The sequence below is a fragment of the Eulemur rufifrons genome, chromosome 1, assembly GCF_041146395.1.
Source record: "Eulemur rufifrons isolate Redbay chromosome 1, OSU_ERuf_1, whole genome shotgun sequence".
NCBI classification, from domain to species: Eukaryota; Metazoa; Chordata; class Mammalia; order Primates; family Lemuridae; genus Eulemur; species Eulemur rufifrons.
The window spans coordinates 39,282,343-39,302,099 of record NC_090983.1 but is presented as its reverse complement, the minus strand read 5'-3'; the positions used below and the strand labels follow the sequence as shown (position 1 = coordinate 39,302,099).

At 40.1% G+C, this 19,757-nt stretch overlaps 1 protein-coding gene across 4 annotated transcripts in view; it reads left to right on the top strand.

The window, feature by feature from the left end:
* MYO1B (myosin IB) overlaps positions 1–19,757 on the top strand; it is a 175,532-nt gene that overhangs the window by 78,163 nt on the left and 77,612 nt on the right. For all 4 annotated transcript variants that reach the window (XM_069490627.1, XM_069490463.1, XM_069490383.1 and 1 more), the window contains exons 4-5: positions 6,318–6,412; positions 16,028–16,132. In XM_069490627.1, coding sequence (XP_069346728.1) covers positions 6,318–6,412; positions 16,028–16,132 — 200 coding nt within the window. The remainder of the gene's footprint in view (positions 1–6,317; positions 6,413–16,027; positions 16,133–19,757) is intronic.

Sequence of the window (19,757 nt, the reverse complement as noted above, 5' to 3'; positions counted from 1 at the left end):
ATGAATGTCTGGTGGAAGGGCATAACACTAACTTAACTAGGTGATATTTTCAAGTAGGCAAATGTTTTTGAATTAAGAATATGAGACAATTATAGATGTAAGAATATCTACAATAACATTTTACAAGGAAAGCCAACATGGTGCCTATCCTTAAAAAACAAAATTAAAAAACCCGTCAAGGTTATCGTGCAAAACACACCACACGTAATTCCCTTTCTCCTTTTCCTTCTCTTCCATATCCTTCTTGTGGACTTCCTCAGCCCTTGTTGTGTTCAATATGAAGTTAGAATTGGTGAAGCACATGGAGATTAGCCATTTTTAAAAAATAGTTTTTTTGGTTACTTAGTTTAGAAGCACTCAGTTTTTAGGGCTGAACCAGAGCTAGAAAGGAAAAGAAATAGTCGAGATTTGTAGATCTCTCTTGTAGATGAGAATTTTGAGACTGAGCTGTTTTAAGAGGGTCAGAAGGGAATTTCTCTAGTGTGATTTGAAAGTACTCTAGGACTCAGGATTGAATCAAAGGGAATGCCATTTTGAGACCCTTTGAAGAAGAAGACTTGAAATAAGAAAGTGGAAACCGTTACCTAAGTTCAGGAAAGTTTCTTGGGACAAATCGTGTTCTGTTAAACACTTTAGCTAATGGAGAGGACCAACTACAAGTCCTCAGCATAGATTAGAGTTGCTTTGGAGCATGATTTCTCAAGCAACTCACTAGCAAAGAGCCAGAGAGTCTGAAACATGGGGCCATGTTTGGAAGAGCATAAGCCTTAGATGTGTTTGGGTGTTGCAGACATCTTTTCTCCTGTGCACTTGAGGTGAAGCAAGCTTAGAAAGGAAATGGCAGGGTGGAGAGCATGGCGTTTTGGGAAAGGAAGCCCTGCCATCTCCCCTGACGACCATGGAAGCAGAACCACTGTGATTAACACTCTGAACAGAAATAAGATGGGAGAGGAACATAAATACCAGCTAGACAATTTTGAACATGCAACCCAGCACTCCACCCTGGCAGAAAATAACAGATGAGCCCCAAACCAAACTTTGAAAACCTAAGAGTGATAGATACAGCTGTTTGGAAACATACTTGGCGCTGGGAAAGGTTTGGCTCTCAAAGAACAGCCGTGTAGCTGATCTGGAAATGAAGGGGCGACTGCACTTAGACGTCAGGCTGCCCCTATTCTTAGAGCTCAACTAGAGGACAGAAGAAGTGGATGAAACCGTGCTCTTGATGTGGTAGGACAAAAAGCATGTTTACCCCCTTACGTTACCGTCACGATAGTATACTTAACCGTTCATTTCTGTGTGCGGTAAATAACAATGCTGACACGGTCACAAAATAATGCGAAGCATATGGGTCACAACTGTTTTTAACTAAAAACTTCTCTAAAGATTTATTTAGGTTCCTTAATTATAGAGTGGTTTGGAAGGCTGGCATGTGGTTTCAGTTTATAGTTATAAATGTTGGCACCGGCGATGAGTACGTGCTCAAGTTACCAGAGAGGAAGAACAAGCAAGATTGGGAGGAGGGCTTATATTCTTTGGGGCCTTCCCTTTTGTCATTTTTTTTTTTTTTAAGTGAAGTCAAGATCTGTGTTTATAAGAAATAAGTATGATGACATTTATACTGTACTTGAGATGGGTGTGTCAGTAGTACAAGTCCATATCCCAATGCTTAAGTACTTTAATTGGTAAGTTTTCATGTCGATTTGAAATTACTGGCTCTCTAGAGTCCTGAAAGAGTATATACCCCCATTTAGCCTTTATCTTAAATTAAGATTATACTCCCCATTTTATGAATCTGGCCCTGTCTTTGGGGATAGCAGTTAAATGTTTTAGTCTGGACAGAGAAGAAAAAAATGTGTTCAACTTAGGTGTTTTGACTGGCAATAAACCTATGGCAAAGTCATTTGGTGATCTTCCAAAGCCTCTTGTGTGTCTATGTATATGTGTCATGTGGTTATTTGTGTGTGAAGTAAGTTTGCACTATTTTGGATCTAGTGATAGTGTAAATATAATGCTGAATTGCAGTCCTGGGAGTGTGGGACAGAGGCCTGTACTAAACAATCCACGAAGAGTCCAGTGAATACGTATGATTGGAAAACTTCCTTTGTATTTGTTGTAATGTGTTTTCCTGCATTTCTTGCCAATGATGATAATGAAAGCAGCATCTCAGAGCTATTGTCTGGAGGTTGGAGGAGCAGGAAGGGAAGAAGGCTGATAAAAAATCTACACAATACTTTCCTTCCCTGCATGAAGGTCATAGAAGAAATGAATTTCCTAACTCACTCCAGTAGTGACTTTGCCACTGCTTAGAGAGAATCCACTCATCCGTTCATTCGTTCCTGACTTGGTATTGGTTACATTTTATGTTCATAGCTCTGTGGCTGGCACAAAGATTAATTAGATAGAAAGGCTCTGCCTTAGGGGAGCTTATACTCTGGTAGGAGATCAGAAGATATGTGCATAACTAATTATAATACGGAAAGATTTTCTGATATTTATTTGGGGATTTATAACTTTCACAGCGCTTTTATACAGGTTCGTTTTTGTAAATGAAGAAACCGAAGTTCAGCCAGGGAGAATGAATGATTTGCTCGAGGTCACATAGGCTGTGAGTTGTAGATTTGGGGCACAGGGAATCACTTCTAGGATGTTTTCCATCCTGTGTTCACTGTGTTTCCCGCCATCCCTGTTATGCAGTGGTGCACAGAACGCTGGAGAAGGCTGAGACCACAAGCAGCTGTGGAGCTTGAGCAAGGCTTTGGTTGCATGAAGAGAGAATGATTGAAAGGGCTTTGAGGGACAGAAAGGGATCAGGGTACACTGTCCCAAAGAACAGGCTAGAGTGACCTGTTACTTGAAAAAGACCCTGGTGCCAGATAGTTTCATTATTTTTCTTCTGTCTTTTTTTTTATTTATACATGTATTCAACAAATGCACTTAGAGTATATGGTACTTACACATGCAAGGTGACAGACTCACTGATGTGAGGGTCACAGAATAAGACTGGGATCCAGGCTCTTCTTGAGGCTTCACAATAGTCCAGCCAGAAGATAAGATATGCTAACAAATAGTTGTAAGAGAACATGACAATTGGGTGGGGCATGTGATTCACAGTGTTTCTGGGTTCGAGTTATGACTCTGCTCAGAATAGGATCGTGGGCTTCTCATGTCCTTTCTCAAGCCCATGTTTCTTGAAAGAGGCTAACATTTAGTTTGCAGAGCCATATGGAGGATTAAATCCAGTTATGTATACAAATACGAATACATTTTCACTGAACCTCACTCAGCTCCTGGCACATTGAAGGAGTGCAATAAATTGTCAATATTGATGGCTCCACATGCCTTCTGAAGAAAAGCCGAAGTCCTTGATGGGTGTGAAAAGCCCGCTGTGATCTGCTTGGCCAGATTTAAACTCTTCCTGTATCCCAGTTCTCCACCAGTCTCCCTGCCTCCAGACTGGTCTTTCTCACATGCACCCTTGTCACCCTGTGATATAGCCAAGATGCAGAGGTGCTAAATCCCATGGTCAGTAGCAGGGGTTGGTTTTGGCTCCATCTTGCCACATTGAGGCAGTGTGACCTCAGCAAGTTATGTCCTGGCCTTGTGCTGGTCTTGTGAGATTTAAAATGATTAAACATAAAGGACTTGGAGACAGTTCTGGTACATGGTAAATGTCACTGTTATTCTTTCTGTTACTCTCTGACCTTGCCATTCCCCTGTGTACAGTCCTGCAGTGAGGCTCCTTGTCAGCTCTATTCTTCCTTTGGAATCTGCCATCTTTCTTTCTAGCTTATCTCTCATCCTCTCTTGCTAATACTTTGCCTTCCAGCTACTGGAACTGCTCATAACCCCTCACCCCTACCTCCATAATGTTTTGGCCTTTATTTTTGCCATTTATCTTGCTAATTCATTCTTTAGGACTGGTTTTTCCACCTCTTGAAGATTCTCTAGGTCCAATCCCCACCCCTTTGAGGTTCCTGTCTTGCTCTGCAATGTTTTACATGTCTTTATCATTGGGCTTAATCTGTTGGGTTGCATTTTCTCTTTGGATATTCCACACCCCCCACCTACCTCCCCCCCCAAGTTAGTAAATAAATTAAAAGAGGGACTTTATACTAAATACAATATCATATTGTCAGAATTATTTTTCAATTAACTAGAAGGGGCAAAATTTACCTTATTAGTAAATTTTTGCCAGGAAGGTCAGCAGAAGGACTGGTCTGGCCTTATTTGATAGAGACCCTTTTGTCATCCTAAGGCAGGTGACAAGCTTGGGGCCTGGGACTAGACAAGAATCATGGCAAACCCAATAGTACCGTTTTGCTTCTAGTGGATCCTGGAGTTTCTGTCATTTGTCTGCAGTAGTTTTGTGTTTAGCTTGGTGATGATAATATCAACTATTTGATATTTGATGGCATTTTTATAATGTTTGGAAAGGTTTTATTTTTTCTCACTGTTTTGTAACTCCAGTGTATTGTACTGAAAAATCTCAACATTATCCAGTTGTAGATGTGTGATATCATATTTTCTCCTTGGTTTTCTAAATTACTTAGATTTTGATAAAAAGAGCCATAAATGGAGCTTGTGAGTTAAATAAAGCATACTTTTAGAGTACAATGAATCAGTACCATTTTGGTTAACAGAGAATGCATGGAAAAGCAATCTTGAGCAAAAAGAACAAAGCTGGAGGCATCATATTGTCTGACTTCAAACTATATTACAAGGCTATAATAACTAAAACAGCATAGTACTGTGTTATAAAAATAGATCAATAGAAGAGAATAGAGAACCCAGAAATAAAGCCACATACTTATAGCCAAACGGATCTTTGACAAATCGACAAGAACATACACTGGGGAAAAGACACCCCTTCCAAATTAATGGTGCTGTGAAAATTGGATTGCCATACACAGAAATGAAACTGGGACCCCCATCTCTCACCAAATGCAAAAATCAACTCAAGATCGATTAAAGACTTGAATGTAGACTTGAAACTATAAAAAATACTAGAAGAAAACCTGGGGAAAACTCTGCTGGACATTGGTCTAGGAAAAGAATTCATGACCAAGACCTCAGAAGCATAAGTGATAAAAACAAAAATAGACAAATGGAACTTAATTCAACCACAAAGCTTCTGCACAAATAATCAACAGAGTGAACAGACAACCTGCAGAATGGGAGAAAATATTTGCACACTATACATCTGACAGGGGACTACTATCCAGAATTTATAAGGAATTCAAAACAACTCAACAACAACAAAAAATAACCCCATAAAAAAGTAGGCTAAGGACATGAATAGACATTTTTTCAAAAGAAGACAAATACCTAACAAGTATATGAAAAAATGTTCAACATCACTAATCATCAGAGAAATGCAAATTAAAACCACAATGATTTATCAAGAATAGCTATTACTAAAAAGACAAAAAATAACAGATGTTGGCAAGGATGCAGAGAAAAGGGAGCTCTTAAACACTGTTGGTGGGAATGTAAATTAGTACAGTGTCTATGGAAAACAGAATAAAGATTTCTCAAAGAACTAAGAATAGAACTACCATACGATACAGCAATTCCACTGCTGGACATTTACCCAAAGGAAAAGAAATTAATATACATAAAAGGTACTTGCACCTATATGTTTATCACAACACTATTTACAAGAGCAAAGATAAGGAATCAACCTAAGTGTCCATCAATGGAGGAATGAATAAAGAAAATGTGATATATATGCACAATGGAACACTACTCAGCCATTAAAAAGGAATGAAATCATGTCTTTTGCAGCAACATGGGTAGAACTAGAGGCCGTTATCTTAAGTGAAACTACTCAGACACAGAAAAACAAATACCACATGTTCTCACATATAAGTGGGAGCTAAATAATATGTACACATGGAAACAGAGTGTGCAATGATGGGCAATGGAGACTTGGAGAGGTGAGGGGATTGGGATGTGAATGATGGGAAGTTGCTTGGTGGATACAACATGTGTTGCTCCAGTAGTGGATGCGCTGAAGACTCTGACTTCACCACAATGCAGTCTATCAGTGTAGCAAAATTGCACTTGTACCTTATGGATATATATAAATAAAAAAAGTACATGGAAATAAAAAGAAGATGCATGGAAAAAGGTAACATGGGTCACAAAGTATAGGTTATTTATTTATTTTAAGAATTTGAAGGAAGTAAAATGTGATGCATCAGCTTGCTTCCTAGAGCCTGTTAGAATGGCCCTTTAAGGAACTTGTAGTTCCATTTGATAAACACATGATAACGAGCTGAATTCTAAGGACTTTTTTCCATTATCCCTTGCAGCTTCGCCCTGTCAGATGAAGCATACAGATCCCTACGAGATCAAGATAAAGACCAATGTATTCTCATTACTGGGGAAAGTGGAGCAGGAAAAACAGGTAAGGCTACTACCAATCAACCTTGCTTTCACAGAATGCGGATAGCAGAGGGGTCATGTGGGACCTCTTTAGCAAGACCCCTTACAGGGCCTCCCTCCGTGAAGGCTCCTTTGCAAGAGGCTGATTAGGATCATTAGGATCATGGAATGTTCCCTGGGGAGGACTTGCCTCATTTCTCACATGAAGAAACAAGGTACCTATCAAAGGGATTCCAACCACTATGGAAGTCTAGTCTGGATTCTAGGCCTTTCTTCCAAGACATCAAGGCCTGTGTGCTTTGACTCTGTAAGAGTCACTTCCCCAAGGAATGCCAATTTATTCAGGTTTTAGGAGGCTCCAGCACAACCTATCTTTGCTAAAAAAGTGAGGAAACTCTGTCAGTGTCTGTTTGTGCTAATAAACAAACAAACCAAAAAAAAGTGAGGGAAGGCACGAGAAAAGTACTTAAATTTCACTTTAGAGTTTTCCTCTAAAGCCTAAAGAATTGAGATTTTTGTATTTCTCCCAAATGGAGAGGTTATGCTTTTTTTTTTTAAGTGTTCTTTTAATAAAAGCAATTCATATGATTGATGGTCTTGAATGAGAAAGGAAAGATTCAAAAGAGCCACGCTCTGAGTCCACACTTGGAACCTTAAAACTGCTGTTGTCCATGGGTCCTTTTCATTGGTTTGTTTTTGTGTTTTTTTTAATGGAACTGATGAGTCAATGGAGGAGGAAGATGGTGAGGGAGATGGTATTTTCATAAAGTTTCCTCTGTAAAATGCTTTTGTTTTATGGATACGAATGTGATAATTGGTCATTTCTATTGTTAATAGTATGTAAAGGTGGGATTTTAAATGTTGCAATTTAACTAACATCATGACTGTTTAGTTATCAGACATACATTTTGAGTCCCCGTTGATCAAGAGAAGAAAATCTGCCGTAGGTGTTGGGTCAAATGACTGAATCCATTTTATTCATAAGCTCTTAGAAAGATTTGTGCCTTGACAGGCCCACTATCTGCCTTGAACTGGCTTCTGCTTCTGTACTTACTCCTTTTCTCCACTTTCTTTAGGAGTATCTCCTCCCTGCACCCCAGCATAGCTGAAGAAAGAGTGGTTAGACCAGTGTGTCCAGCTCCTTCCTTGAGCCCTTTGGAGACACAGTGCACTGTTTCTTTACAGGGTTTTGCAGGTTCTGGGTGGGCAGAAATGGAGGGAAAAGGTCTGGCAGGTAAGAATCTTAAGTAACAGAAAGCACAGTGTCGTATTGTTAGAAGAGATTTTAGTTGTAGACCATCTAGTCTAGGATCCTCCACATGGCACAGCCAGATTCTTTTATCGTGATGGAGGAGGGCTCACCACATCACGGAATTTGTCATACAGGTTCAGCTAACGAAGGTTCTTCCTTACCTAGAGTTCACTTCTGCCTTTACCTATTGGTCTTAAGTCTGCTGTCTGGAACGTTACTGAATTAGTCTACTTTCTCTTCCACAGGACACTCATTCAGTTATTTGAAGTCAACCACCATGTCTTCCTAGGGCTAAATATGTCCTTTTCTTCAACGATGTCTCATGCTATATACATTCATTTATTCATTCATCCAGGGAAAAAATTACTGAGTACCTACTTGGCAAAAGGACTGTACTAGGTACTAGTAATACAGTGGTGAGCCAGACTCCTTTCTTGCTCTTTTCAAGTTTACAGTCTGGTAGGGGAGATAAACAATAGCTCTTGACTATATGTACGCCTACATATGTATGCACCTATATATACAAATTACATATAAAATGTAAGTGTAGTAAAGGAAAAACACAGGGTGCTCATGAGAGCTTCTAACAAGAGTATTGGATGCTTCATGAAACCGCATACCAAGAAGTAAACAGGAGACTTGAGGTTTCGTCCTGGTTATGGTGAAACTATTAATGTTACCCCTCTTAATGCGGACACCAGGCTTCTAGTAACGTAACACATGTATTGACTCACACTGGTCTTTTCACCAAACAAGATATTAGAGGTTTTTTTTACGTTAACTTCTGGTTAGGTCAGATCTTCTCAATTTAGTATTGATCAACAAAACTATTTTAAATCTGCATATAGAATCTTTGACTTATTTTTATTAATTTTGGTCCATTATTATAGCCTCTTGAGAAACTGACAAATTATAATTCTGTCCCCTCCCTTAGGACCATTGTCATCCTGTTAAGTAATAATGATAGTAGCTAAATTGCACTGAGCACTCACCATGTACTGGGCATTGTACTTACGTAGCATATTGCATGTATGAGGTTAGTATTTCTGTTATTCCATTTTTATGATGGGAAAATCAAGATGCAGAAAGGTTAAGCAATTTGCCTAAACTTACACGGCGAGTAAGCGGCAGAGCTGAGATTTTGAATGTGGGTAGTATAGTTCTGGAGTCTCTGCTTTTATCCACTATGTTAAGCTGCATCTCTGTACCTTGAGCATGTTTCTTTCTGAGCCACCATTGCTCATGTTGCTAAGTCTCCTTCAACTGGCCTCCAGTGTCTTTTTAAGGGAGGGATTTTGTTTTGTGTCTCTGCTACCTCATTTAATGCCCAGTACACAGTAGGAATCACTGCATATTTGAATGATTGGATGAATATCATCCCCCAATCCAAGGAGCCAGCCTCCTGTCTTTAGTTAGGTAAGTCACAAAAATACTGAATAGGACCAGGCCAAAGAAATTGCCCAGTCTCATTGAAAATATAGGTTATCCTACTAAAAAAGTTAATTGACTGTTCTGCTTAGTGCTAGGTATCTTTATCTCTCTGTGTTCTTTCCTTTGGTAGTCTCAGCTATTCTCTGATTATGTTCATGCTTTCTACATGTATACTTTCAGTCAGTACCTCTCACCTGATCTCCCAGCGAATATATTCAGTGCTGATCTGACATCTCCATTTGGGTGTCTCATCTACATCTCAGACTGAGTCTATATAAAACAGAACTCTTGATTTCTTTCTATACCCTCCTATAACTAACTTTCTGATTTCAGTAGATGAGACCACTAGGCAAGCTAGTTATCAAGCTAGAAATGTAAGAGTTACCCTTGATTTCTTTCTTTTCTATATTTCCCACAGCAATTCCATTTTCTTATCCTGTCAGTTTTATCTCTAGAATATACCTCATGCCAGGCTGTTTCTTCCTTTTCTTTGTGTCCTCATGGAGGTTCCAGACCCAGCCACCAACTATTATCTCCCTTGAAGACTATTTGCAGCAGTGTCTAATGGGTCTCTCTCTTGCCTGTCTTGACTACGCACAGTTCCTTTTCACAGACACCAGTCTTTGGCTGTTCAGATCTTTTTTTTCACCTGTAGGAACTTTAATAGCACATGGGCATCTTGGTAGAATGCTTTTATCCCTTCCTTGTCACTGACCAATTCTTTCAGGTGAAACGGAATTGAATTCTTAGAAGCAGTGCAGCTTCTTGTTTGTCTCCAGGTTGCCCGGTAAAAATGGCGTCAAGGCACATTAGAAACTCTGTCCCTTGCTGAAGGTGTCTGTGTTGATGCTGCCCCTGCCCCGGTCACGTTTGACTGTATCTCCAAGCCCACTTGTTCACTTCACATAGCTTCATTTTTATTTTCACTTGGAAGAAGAGATGAAAATTATTCCTAAGCCTCTTTAGTTTCTAAATTCTTTAGTTGTTTAGTTAATCTTCTTTATGCCTAATGACACTTTTTTTTTTTGAGGGTATTCTGATTATCAGGTTGTTCCTAAGTGAGTCATCATAAGTGGGTTGCGATCATTGGTTTGATGGGTCTTGGCCAATTCTTCATCTCCTCTGGAACGTGTGTCCCAAGAAGACAGCATGTCGACCAATCAGCCATGTCAGTGTGTGACGTCCTCCTCTCAGGGAGTTGTTAACTATACCACTGCCTCCTGGTGGGCTCGTGCATCCTCGTTGCTGAAAAACTGAGTGGAGGTTGCTGGTACCATTGCAGAGGGTTGGCATTCATTTTTTCTTAGGAAAAAATAAACAATAACTCATTCCTTTGGTAGAACTCTAATAGTAGCAGGGAGTTCATTGTTCTTTTTTGTAGTTTTCTCTTCTCTTAATATTTTTCAACTCAATAACTTGTCCTGTTGGTTTCAGTGCCCCGATCACCACCTGAAACCCCTTTCTCCCTGTCATCTTCCCTGGGTTTAGTCCTTCCTGGGATCCCTTTGCCCTCTGTCCTAAGCTGGAGAATGGACGGCTGCTTCCCAGGGCCATCGCCTTTTCCCTGCTAGGCCAGTACCACAAGGTCAGGGGCTGCTTCAGGCAGGAGGCTGGAGGCTGGAGGCGGGCACCACAGCCTTGTGGAGCAGCGCCTCTCAAATCCTTGGTGGGGAAGCACCACTTCTACCCTGCCCCCCTCAAATCTGCTGACCGATACTAGAAAAGTGAAATAAAATAGAAAAATGAAATAAAAGAAGCCATGGAAAATTTAAGCCCTAAATTTTTTACTTTAGTTTTAAGAGACAAAACAAACTAACAAATTGCTACGAAAACTTTTAAAAGCCTGCTCTCTCTTGTGGAGACCAGTAATAGTCTGTGAACTAGCCAACTTTGAATAGTGCTGGTCCTTGGCCCATACTCTGAGTGGCACTGGCTAGAGGTCACTTGAAGTATTTTCTCAGTTTTGAGCTGCTGTGCTTCCTAGATCTCGTGATGAGCTATAGTTCTGGGTGCTTCAGCTGTCCATTCTCACGGAAACTTCTAGTGCAGGGAGGTGGATACTACTGAGAGCTTCTGCTTTGAAATGACCTGCTCAGCTACCCACTTGGTAGCTCCTAGCCCGTGAGCTCTTCTTTTCACTTACAGACCCAACAGCGTCTTCTACGTCTCCGTTCCCCTAGAGACATGCAGTGGTTTCCTGACTTATTCCTGTGTTTTTCTACTTTTCTTTCCTTTTGGAAGCAGTGGTACAAAAATTGCTTTCAAATCGTATTATGGTTGTAGTTGTCGTTAGACTATAAAATGGATTAAAGCCTAGAGTTGTGTGTTGTTACAAGTCTGTTTCGTGGAGATTACTTATGGGAAAATAAAATGATGGAATATAATATAGAAATTGCAGCCACAATAGTATGAGGAATTTGAGGGGGGGGTTCATCTCAGTTTTGAGGGATGCCAGGCCATTTTGAAATGCCACATCTTAGTCACTGGATTTGTTTCTGTGTACATGATGTTCATGTACTTATTAAAAATTTTGTGTTGCTAAGTAAATGAAAGACAATAACTAACATTTATCGTGGCCCTGGAATATGCTCTGTACTTAATAATATCTCTTTTCAATAAGAATCTTTATAGAACCACCGTGTGGTATCAGAGGGCTTATTTTATAAGAAGTAATTAATTTAACTAGGTCATAAACCCTCTTTGGCAGATGATGATGTTATTGGTCTTAAACATTGGAGACACTCTTAAGCTGCACAGTTCTATAATGTGGGCACTTAGGGAGAGGCATGAACTCTTTGAGTCCTTTAGGTGCTATTTAATTCATTACTGCAGTGCTAAATAAAAAATTCATCAGGCCTCATAAAAGTGCTGAAGTATTTCTAGGCAGTGAACTTACAATTCCCTGCCATGAATACAAGCAGTTTGTGGAGAACCTTTCAAGTGCCGATGGGGGCAGGGAGGCAGAACATGAGGGAACCATCAGAATTACATTTTTCCAAGGACATCAGAATAAATTGCCGGGCCTGAGAAGATGATCTTGACATAAGAAAACATAAATTATCTGGTTTCTAATTTTACAGTTACATCAGTTTCTAGGAACTCTTCAGCCATCTGCTAGAAGAGTTATGAAGCCTGCCTTACTCATTAAGAACTTTGGTTCTAAACCCTAAATGACCTTCTACTACTTAACATCTGTGATGGTTCTCCGACTTGGTCAGTGACAGAGATGCCGCTGACTCATTATAGCCTAAACATCGATGAGCATTTCGCACCGCCGGAAATATCCATATTGAAGCAGAATAGCTACGCAAACTCAAGGCTAAAATATAGGGGGCTTCTGTTTTGTTTGTTCCCCATGTGAGAAAGATGCCTCTCAATCCACGTTTTATATAAATCATCAGAGATTTTGTGGCCTCTTTCAGAAGTAGGTGACATGCAGTTTCATTTCAATGAAAACATCACCGGTTGTGACTTCCATTGTAGCAGAGGCTGCATCTCTCATTGCAGGACCCATGTTTTTAGTGCTCTGATTGGAACTGTTAATCTATTTGGGTGCGTTGTAGCTGGGTTATCTTGTAGCACAACAGACTCGGGACTGCTAAAAAGGGTGTTGCTCTAGGTTGTAGGGTGCTTGTTTCATTGTACACAAACATGACCTATTTGATTTAGGCATCCTTACTCTTCAGGTTTAGGTCTCTGAACTACCAGACCTCAGTTCCTAGAAAAACTTGGGTATCTTAATCAAGGAGATGGAGAGATAAAGAGGTAGATAATATATAAATGTGTGTGAGTGAAGGTGTGGCTTTCTCTGAGATGCCATGTGATATGATCAGTATGTGACACTTAAGATATTAACCTGTTATCTGTGAATACATCCATAGATGCCTGTTACTCCTGGATACGTTTATCAGAAGCTCTGTGAAAAAAGGCCAGAATAAGCCTTGCTTATATTCGTATCTTTTTTTCCCTGACACAGTGCTCGAATCCATGTGGAGCCTGCACACTTAACTTGCATGGGTTTAAATATCTTGAGAGTGAGTTTCCCATCCTTGTAGCCTCATGATCACAATGTCTTTCGTTGAAATGTTTGTTTTCCCTTTCTCATTTACCTTCTGCTATTTCACAATGCTTTCTTTCATTAAAAAATTTACTATACATGAATTTATATAATACTATGATTCTATGATAGTTACTCAATAATATAGAATGTATGTTATTCACAACACAGTGTAAGATGTCAGGGCATACAGAATTAAATTAGTTATTCTTACCTTTACAAGACCTAAAAATCCTCAGATTCATAAACTGTCATTTATAACCCCCTTCTGTTCTTTATGGAAATTATTTCTGATCTACACCTTCTGATCCAGAAGTATTTCATTATAGGCCATTTGTCCATCAGTGCAGAATACATGTTAAACCCTAGATGTCTACTATTTTCTGGTGAGAAGAGATTTTGACCTCAAAAACTTGGTATTTTGTTTGACTATTAATGAATTTTAAGATTCAAGTTATATTCAAACATATATATGTTCATGAATTTCCATATGTAAAGTATCTATGAGTTAGAGGAAATAATGAACTAGGAATTGATTCTAAGCAATGCTGTTATATTCTGCCAATTTTAAATGCCAGTATTCTTATGTTTAAACAGTCTACATAGTTCAAAAGCCAGACTTTGAAATTTGGAAGATGATATTCAATTCTTAATTCCTCTCAAAAATTTAGTATTTTTCATTTATAGACGTTATTACATAAAGATTTGATTTGTATAAATAGATAAATATTTGAACACAGATCCAAATTTATTTGAACTGTAGCACCGAAGAGCCAAAAGAAAATGAAGCAGAAAGTCTCATGAGATAACTATTATTTCCTGTTTCCAGCATAGAGAAATATTAGGAAAACAGTTCCTTAAACTATTTTGGACCTTGCAATTCATCCTTCCTAGTTTACTCATTTCTCTAAAGTAGTGCTTATTTCATGAAGTACATGACTTAAAGACCAAGTATGTCCAGAAAAAAATTATAAGAGTTGTCTCTTTTAGACAGTGTGACTTTGGAGAAAATTACTCTTAATCTCATCTTCCAAAAATGAGCCCAATAATAGAACTCCTGAAGATAGTTAAGAATCTGAACATGGAAACTTTTCAACAACCTGGAAATAAATTCTTAAAACAACTTGAACTGTATCCTTAAACTATATTTAAAAATTATATTCAAATTGCTTAAATGGGTTTTAAAGTTAATAAAATTGATTCCTAATTTTAATTTAAATTAATCCATCTTTATGTGGCAGCAGATATTGTGGGTTTATTTAGCGTTTAATAGCCAGGTGATGTAAACACAACACAAATTCCAAGAGATCCGTTCCTGGTGCCATTTTCAAACAAATCTGACCCTGAAAGAACGTGATCCCACCTTGTTCTGCCCATTAAAAAGGTCTTAGAGAGGCCAAATCAATTTTAGCAGCCACCAAAGAGTTCCCATTCTTGGTTGATTTCCCCTACTCCTACCAAGGCAGTTTGTCCCTGAAGTCCATCCTGGGCCAGGACAGGATGTCCAGAGAACACAGTGTGGCCATGAATCTGAGGTTTGAGGTTTGGCTACAGTAAGGTCCATAATTACCAGAATAATTATAATTATTTCCTTTGCCTAAACGAAAACTCACCTTTTCATCTAGAATGTGTATGTATGTGTGTTTGTATATTTGCCATTGTCTAAGACAGTTAATTTGTCTGTAATTGTTTTCAGTCTTCTAGTAGTGTAACATGTAGAAAGAGCAGAAATTTATGCCAAGAAAGAAGTGTATACATAGTGTCTGTGTGAGTGTAGGTGGGGATGGGGAACGAAGAATGCTGCTGAGAAAGCAGAGTGATGAGAAGCCTGGTGGGGAGTTGGTTCAGAGGCCAGACCACAGAGCTGGATTCCGGCCCAGAGCTGGAGCCCAGGTAGCGCAGGATGTCAGGAACTGGCTGGGAGGGCAGACTCACCTGAACTGGAAAGGCAGAGAGCCTGGAAAGAAAGAATCCTGAAGTGACCAGAGAGAAGAAAGAGTTCCACCTTGAACTGGTGGGTGGAGGGAAATGTGGCCCCCACAGGGAACATTAATAGGTATTCAAGGAAAAGGAGAAGCCCTTTGATAAGAAAACTTATTTCACTGCATCTCACTCACTGTGGCCCCAAATTCATTTGACCTTGGACCTCATTTTCCTTGAATACCTAGTAACGTTCCTTGGATTTCGATGTTAAAAGAATCAGGTTCCAAGCGGCAGATGTTGAGAGGGGACACGAACTGAGAGGGAAAGGATAAAACCCAAAACACATTTGGTCCGCCTCACCAGTTTGAGCTAAGAACTTTTTGTATGCCTCATGTGGCTTCTTTAGCAGTTTACCTCCTGGGGTTACTAGTGAAGCCTGTTAAAACTACCATGCCCTGAAATGGCTATATTTCTCGTTACCAAGTCCTTACATTAGCTGCTTAATTTTTGAATTGAGTTGAAGAGTAATTAATTATGTCTAATTGTGAGCAAACCAGTTTGATTTAGAAAATATCTTTGAGGAAGGGCAGTTCTTTTAAACTTTAAAGATACGTCTGGTAAAGATACTAATGTTACCAGGTTATTTTTGGCTTGCGTCATCTGTCTGTAATATAATAATTGTATACAAATGATTGATTGCTTTAAGAAGATAATTCTCCTGAGATTTTGTTGGCTATGTTACTGAACAATTTTTTTGCCCAGTGATAACTTTTAAGTGTAATTCCTACTATATAATGATGACATGTCATTGAGTAGAAAGCACAAGTATTTAAATAGTTTTCCAAAACATTTATTCCCAGGAATAAAGGCATTTGAAAGCACTATTAGTGGGTCTTCTCCCCCAAATTTCCTCCCCCAAAAAAGATTTTTAAAATTTCTGCTTTATTGATTAATATGACTTGTTTTCATTACAGAGGCCAGCAAGCTTGTCATGTCCTATGTGGCAGCTGTTTGTGGAAAAGGAGCAGAAGTTAATCAAGTCAAAGAACAGCTTTTACAGTCCAACCCGGTCTTGGAAGGTAGGATTTTTTTTTGTCTACATTAGGTCAGTGTGACTCGAACAGTAGATTCAGTTTTCAGGGCCCTTCAAGTACCAGGTTTACTGGGAGATGTTCTTGGAGGGAGGAGGAAGGAAGAGACTCAGCCAAGGCCTGTTGAGCAAATAAGCTGTGTCTTAGGAACTCTCGGCTGCACGTGCTTAGTGGAGGGAACAGTTTACTCATGTGAAAGCAGCTTTCTCACTTTACAACCATTTTTCCCCAATTTTTACTTGAATTACCTAAATTTTGCTTTAAAATAATTAATTGATACTTGCATTTGAAAGTGCAGTGCTGTTTTATCATTCAGGATAACTCCTGGTGCTGGTTATTTTTGTTGTCAGGGAAACGAAGGCTATGCCAAAGAAATACTTAAGGACCAGTTTTTTCAGGGTCAGAGGAAGCCTAAACCTGACTGTAGAGCTCACAGATTCCGTGGTTTGCTCTCTGTAGTCAGCTCGGGCTACCACAGCAAAGCACACAAACTGGGTGGCTTAAACAGCAGAAACTTACTTTCTCACGCTTCTGAAGGCTAGAAGCCCAAGACCAAGGTGTGCTGGTCAGGTAGCTTTCATTCTGAGGCCTCCTCTCTTGGCTTGTGGGTGGCTGCCATGGCCCTGTGTGCTCACATGGCCTTTTCATTGTGCTGGAGTGGGGAGAGAGAACAAGCCAGCTCTCTGGTATCTGTTCTCATAAGAGCAATAGTCCCACTACGAGGGCCCCACCCATCATGATCTCATGGAACCCTAATTACTTCCCAAAGGCCCCACCTCCCAGTGCCATCACATTGAGGGTTAGACCCAACATATGACTTTGGAGGGGACACAAGCATTCCGTCCGTAACACCATCAGAAGACAAAGCCAGAGAAGAGTTCCCTTACTGCCATCGGGGATGGCACACACCATCCGCATAAACCACTCTTACGTTGGAAACAGTAAATCAAAGCAAGCCGTTACAGTCGCTTCATACTGTAAGCGTGTCTTTGGTGTCATTTAACACACTTGTTGGGTAGTGGGGTTTCTCAACCTTGGCACTGCCGGACTGTGTGCATCTTTGCTGTGGAGGGCTGTCCTGTGCAGCTCTGACCTCTACTCACCAGTGGCACTTGCACCCCTGCCCCTAGTTTTTTTTACTATTGAAAGTGTCTCCTGACACTGCGAGATGTCCCCTGGGGGGTCAAAACCACCCCAGATTAGAATGTCTGGGCGAGAGAAGTAGTTTGGTGCAACCTTTTGGTCAAAGTTGTGAAAGCAAAGTCATGGAAGGACAAGATTTAACATGGATTAAAGCAGAGCTGCTCTGGGGCAGGTGGGCACCCCTCTCCCGGTGTGGAGGGACAGAACCCTGCTCTGTTGTCCTTTATACTCAGGCCCAGCCTCTCCCTCCCTTTTGGAGATGCTCCCGAACACTGAGCATTCACTGTGACCCCGAGATACACTTTCCTGCTCCAGTTTCTCCATTTTATTACAAGGAGACACCGTGCATCTGCACCCCCGGATAGCTAAGAGAGAAACAAAGGCCAAATAAGCTATTACTTTGTTTTTTATTTTTCCTCCCTTTTAGTACCTTAACTGAGAAAGAGGCTATTATGGGAAGTGGGATCTCTTCATTTTATTGTTTCAATATTGACTTTTTGTTTGTTGTCTTTTGCTTTTAAGTTAGAGTGCTATGCATATGCTGTATTTCTGTATATGCTTATTTTAAGAATGCCGCGATGCACAGGCGAAATGCTGTGGAATGCTGTCGCTTGCATCTGTGATTAGAATCTGCCTCTTTATTCAGTGGTATTTGAAACTAGGCTCCAGTGCAGGAGACGGAAGAAATGTCTCCTTGTGGGCATGTAGTATCTTTTATGGGAATGCTTTACTCTTTAACTGGAGCTGCTACTGTAAATGAATGTTTAGAACAATGAACTTAAAAAAAAACAATTGAGGAATGTGTCTCAAGTGTTCTATAATGGACCTCTTGTCTTTGATTCTGTGGCTCATAATAAAAGGCTTTAGTGTTTAAGGTTGTGTTTAGTAATGTGCAACTCAGATTTGTTTGATGAAAAGATGGTTTATGGCTTGCAAATGGTGCCCCAAATAAAGTGTTTTTGAAGCAATTCCTTCACTTGCCCCTGACCTTCAAGCCACAATAAGCCGTCCTTTATGCACCAGCATCTCTAACTGGACTTTGGGGTTGTCCAAGTTAGCTAACTTGGCAGCCTGGCCTGTTCACACCCACCACAAAGGACTAGCCTATGAAAACACAAGAAATGTCATAACTAGGTTGGTGCACGCCATCATCAAGGTTGCATTTATGAAAGCCTTTTAGCTGGTGGTGGACATGGGATAAGGGTGGGGACCTCCCCAGCAGGCATCCTTTTTGAGCATTTTTAGTGTGCAGTTTTCCTCATTCAATGCAGCATCTCAGCATATTTTCTGCTGGAGAGAGAATTTGGTGTCGAGACCTACCGAACCTTGCTCGGCCCAAGCAGCATCTCGGATGCAGAGAACTTTCCCTGTGTTGACTTTGTAAGTTTTGCTGTAGCTGAACTTGAGCCAACTATGTCTTTTAAGTAAAAAAACATAAAAAAGCCACCTAATGCAAAATATAACGCATCGGGCTTGGCTGCTGAGTAAAATTAACTTCTATATAAGCACCGCACCCTCACTCTTTGATCAGGTGACTGCTTTCAAAACTCAGACCAGCTTTTGGCCCTTAGTTCTCATGTGAGTGCTTATTACTCTAATGCTCTTCTCCCCGTTTAATTTGAAGAAGTTATGGAGGCTTCCAGAGATTCGATGCCTACCCTTTAATCCAAAGAGTCATTTCTGTTTACTCCATCGTCATGCATTCTTTGGTAGCTACAATGTGGCCCCTACATCCTAGTAACAGTCTGGGTGAGTGGGGGACTTGGTAGAAATGGAAAATCTCTTGCCTGTCCCAGACTCATTACACCCGAGTTTGTGCTTTAGTAAGATCCTCAAGTGATTGGTTTGGACATTAAAGTTTGAGAAGGTACAGGTGGGCTTTACATCCAGGCTGGGCTTGCAGAGCCCCCAACAGGGATCAGAGCCCCCAATAGGGATCACCTCTGCTTATACAATTTATGGTTATACTCCTGAACCCTACTACCTCGGCCTAGATTAATTTGCCCCTCTCTTGTACACAGGCTTGGTGAATATTGGTGAAACAGCCCTTTTACTTTTTGAGCCTGTGCCTCTTACCTGTGTTAAACAGGCCTACTCTGTGCCTGGGGCAGTGTCAACTCTGTGGTTCTTATGTGCCCTCATTTAAAAGGGAGTCCCGTGGGGGATTTGTCTCCTGGAAGCAGCTAAGATCGGAATAGCTTTTGCATGATGAGCCAATTTGGTTTTCTTTATTTTCTGGAAAATTTCACTTAGGTCTGATGCACATAAACTGATGAAACTCTGTAGCATTTTCAGCCTATTGGAAACAACTTTTGTTTCCATTCTTTTTGTATTTCAGAGTTACATAATAATCACATTTAAGTAGCCTTATTTTAAAATTAATTAAACAATTTAAAATTTCACATGCTGTTTCCATGATCTGGAAACTTCCTCAAGTTCCAGAAAGCTTTTGATAACACTCAGTAATCTC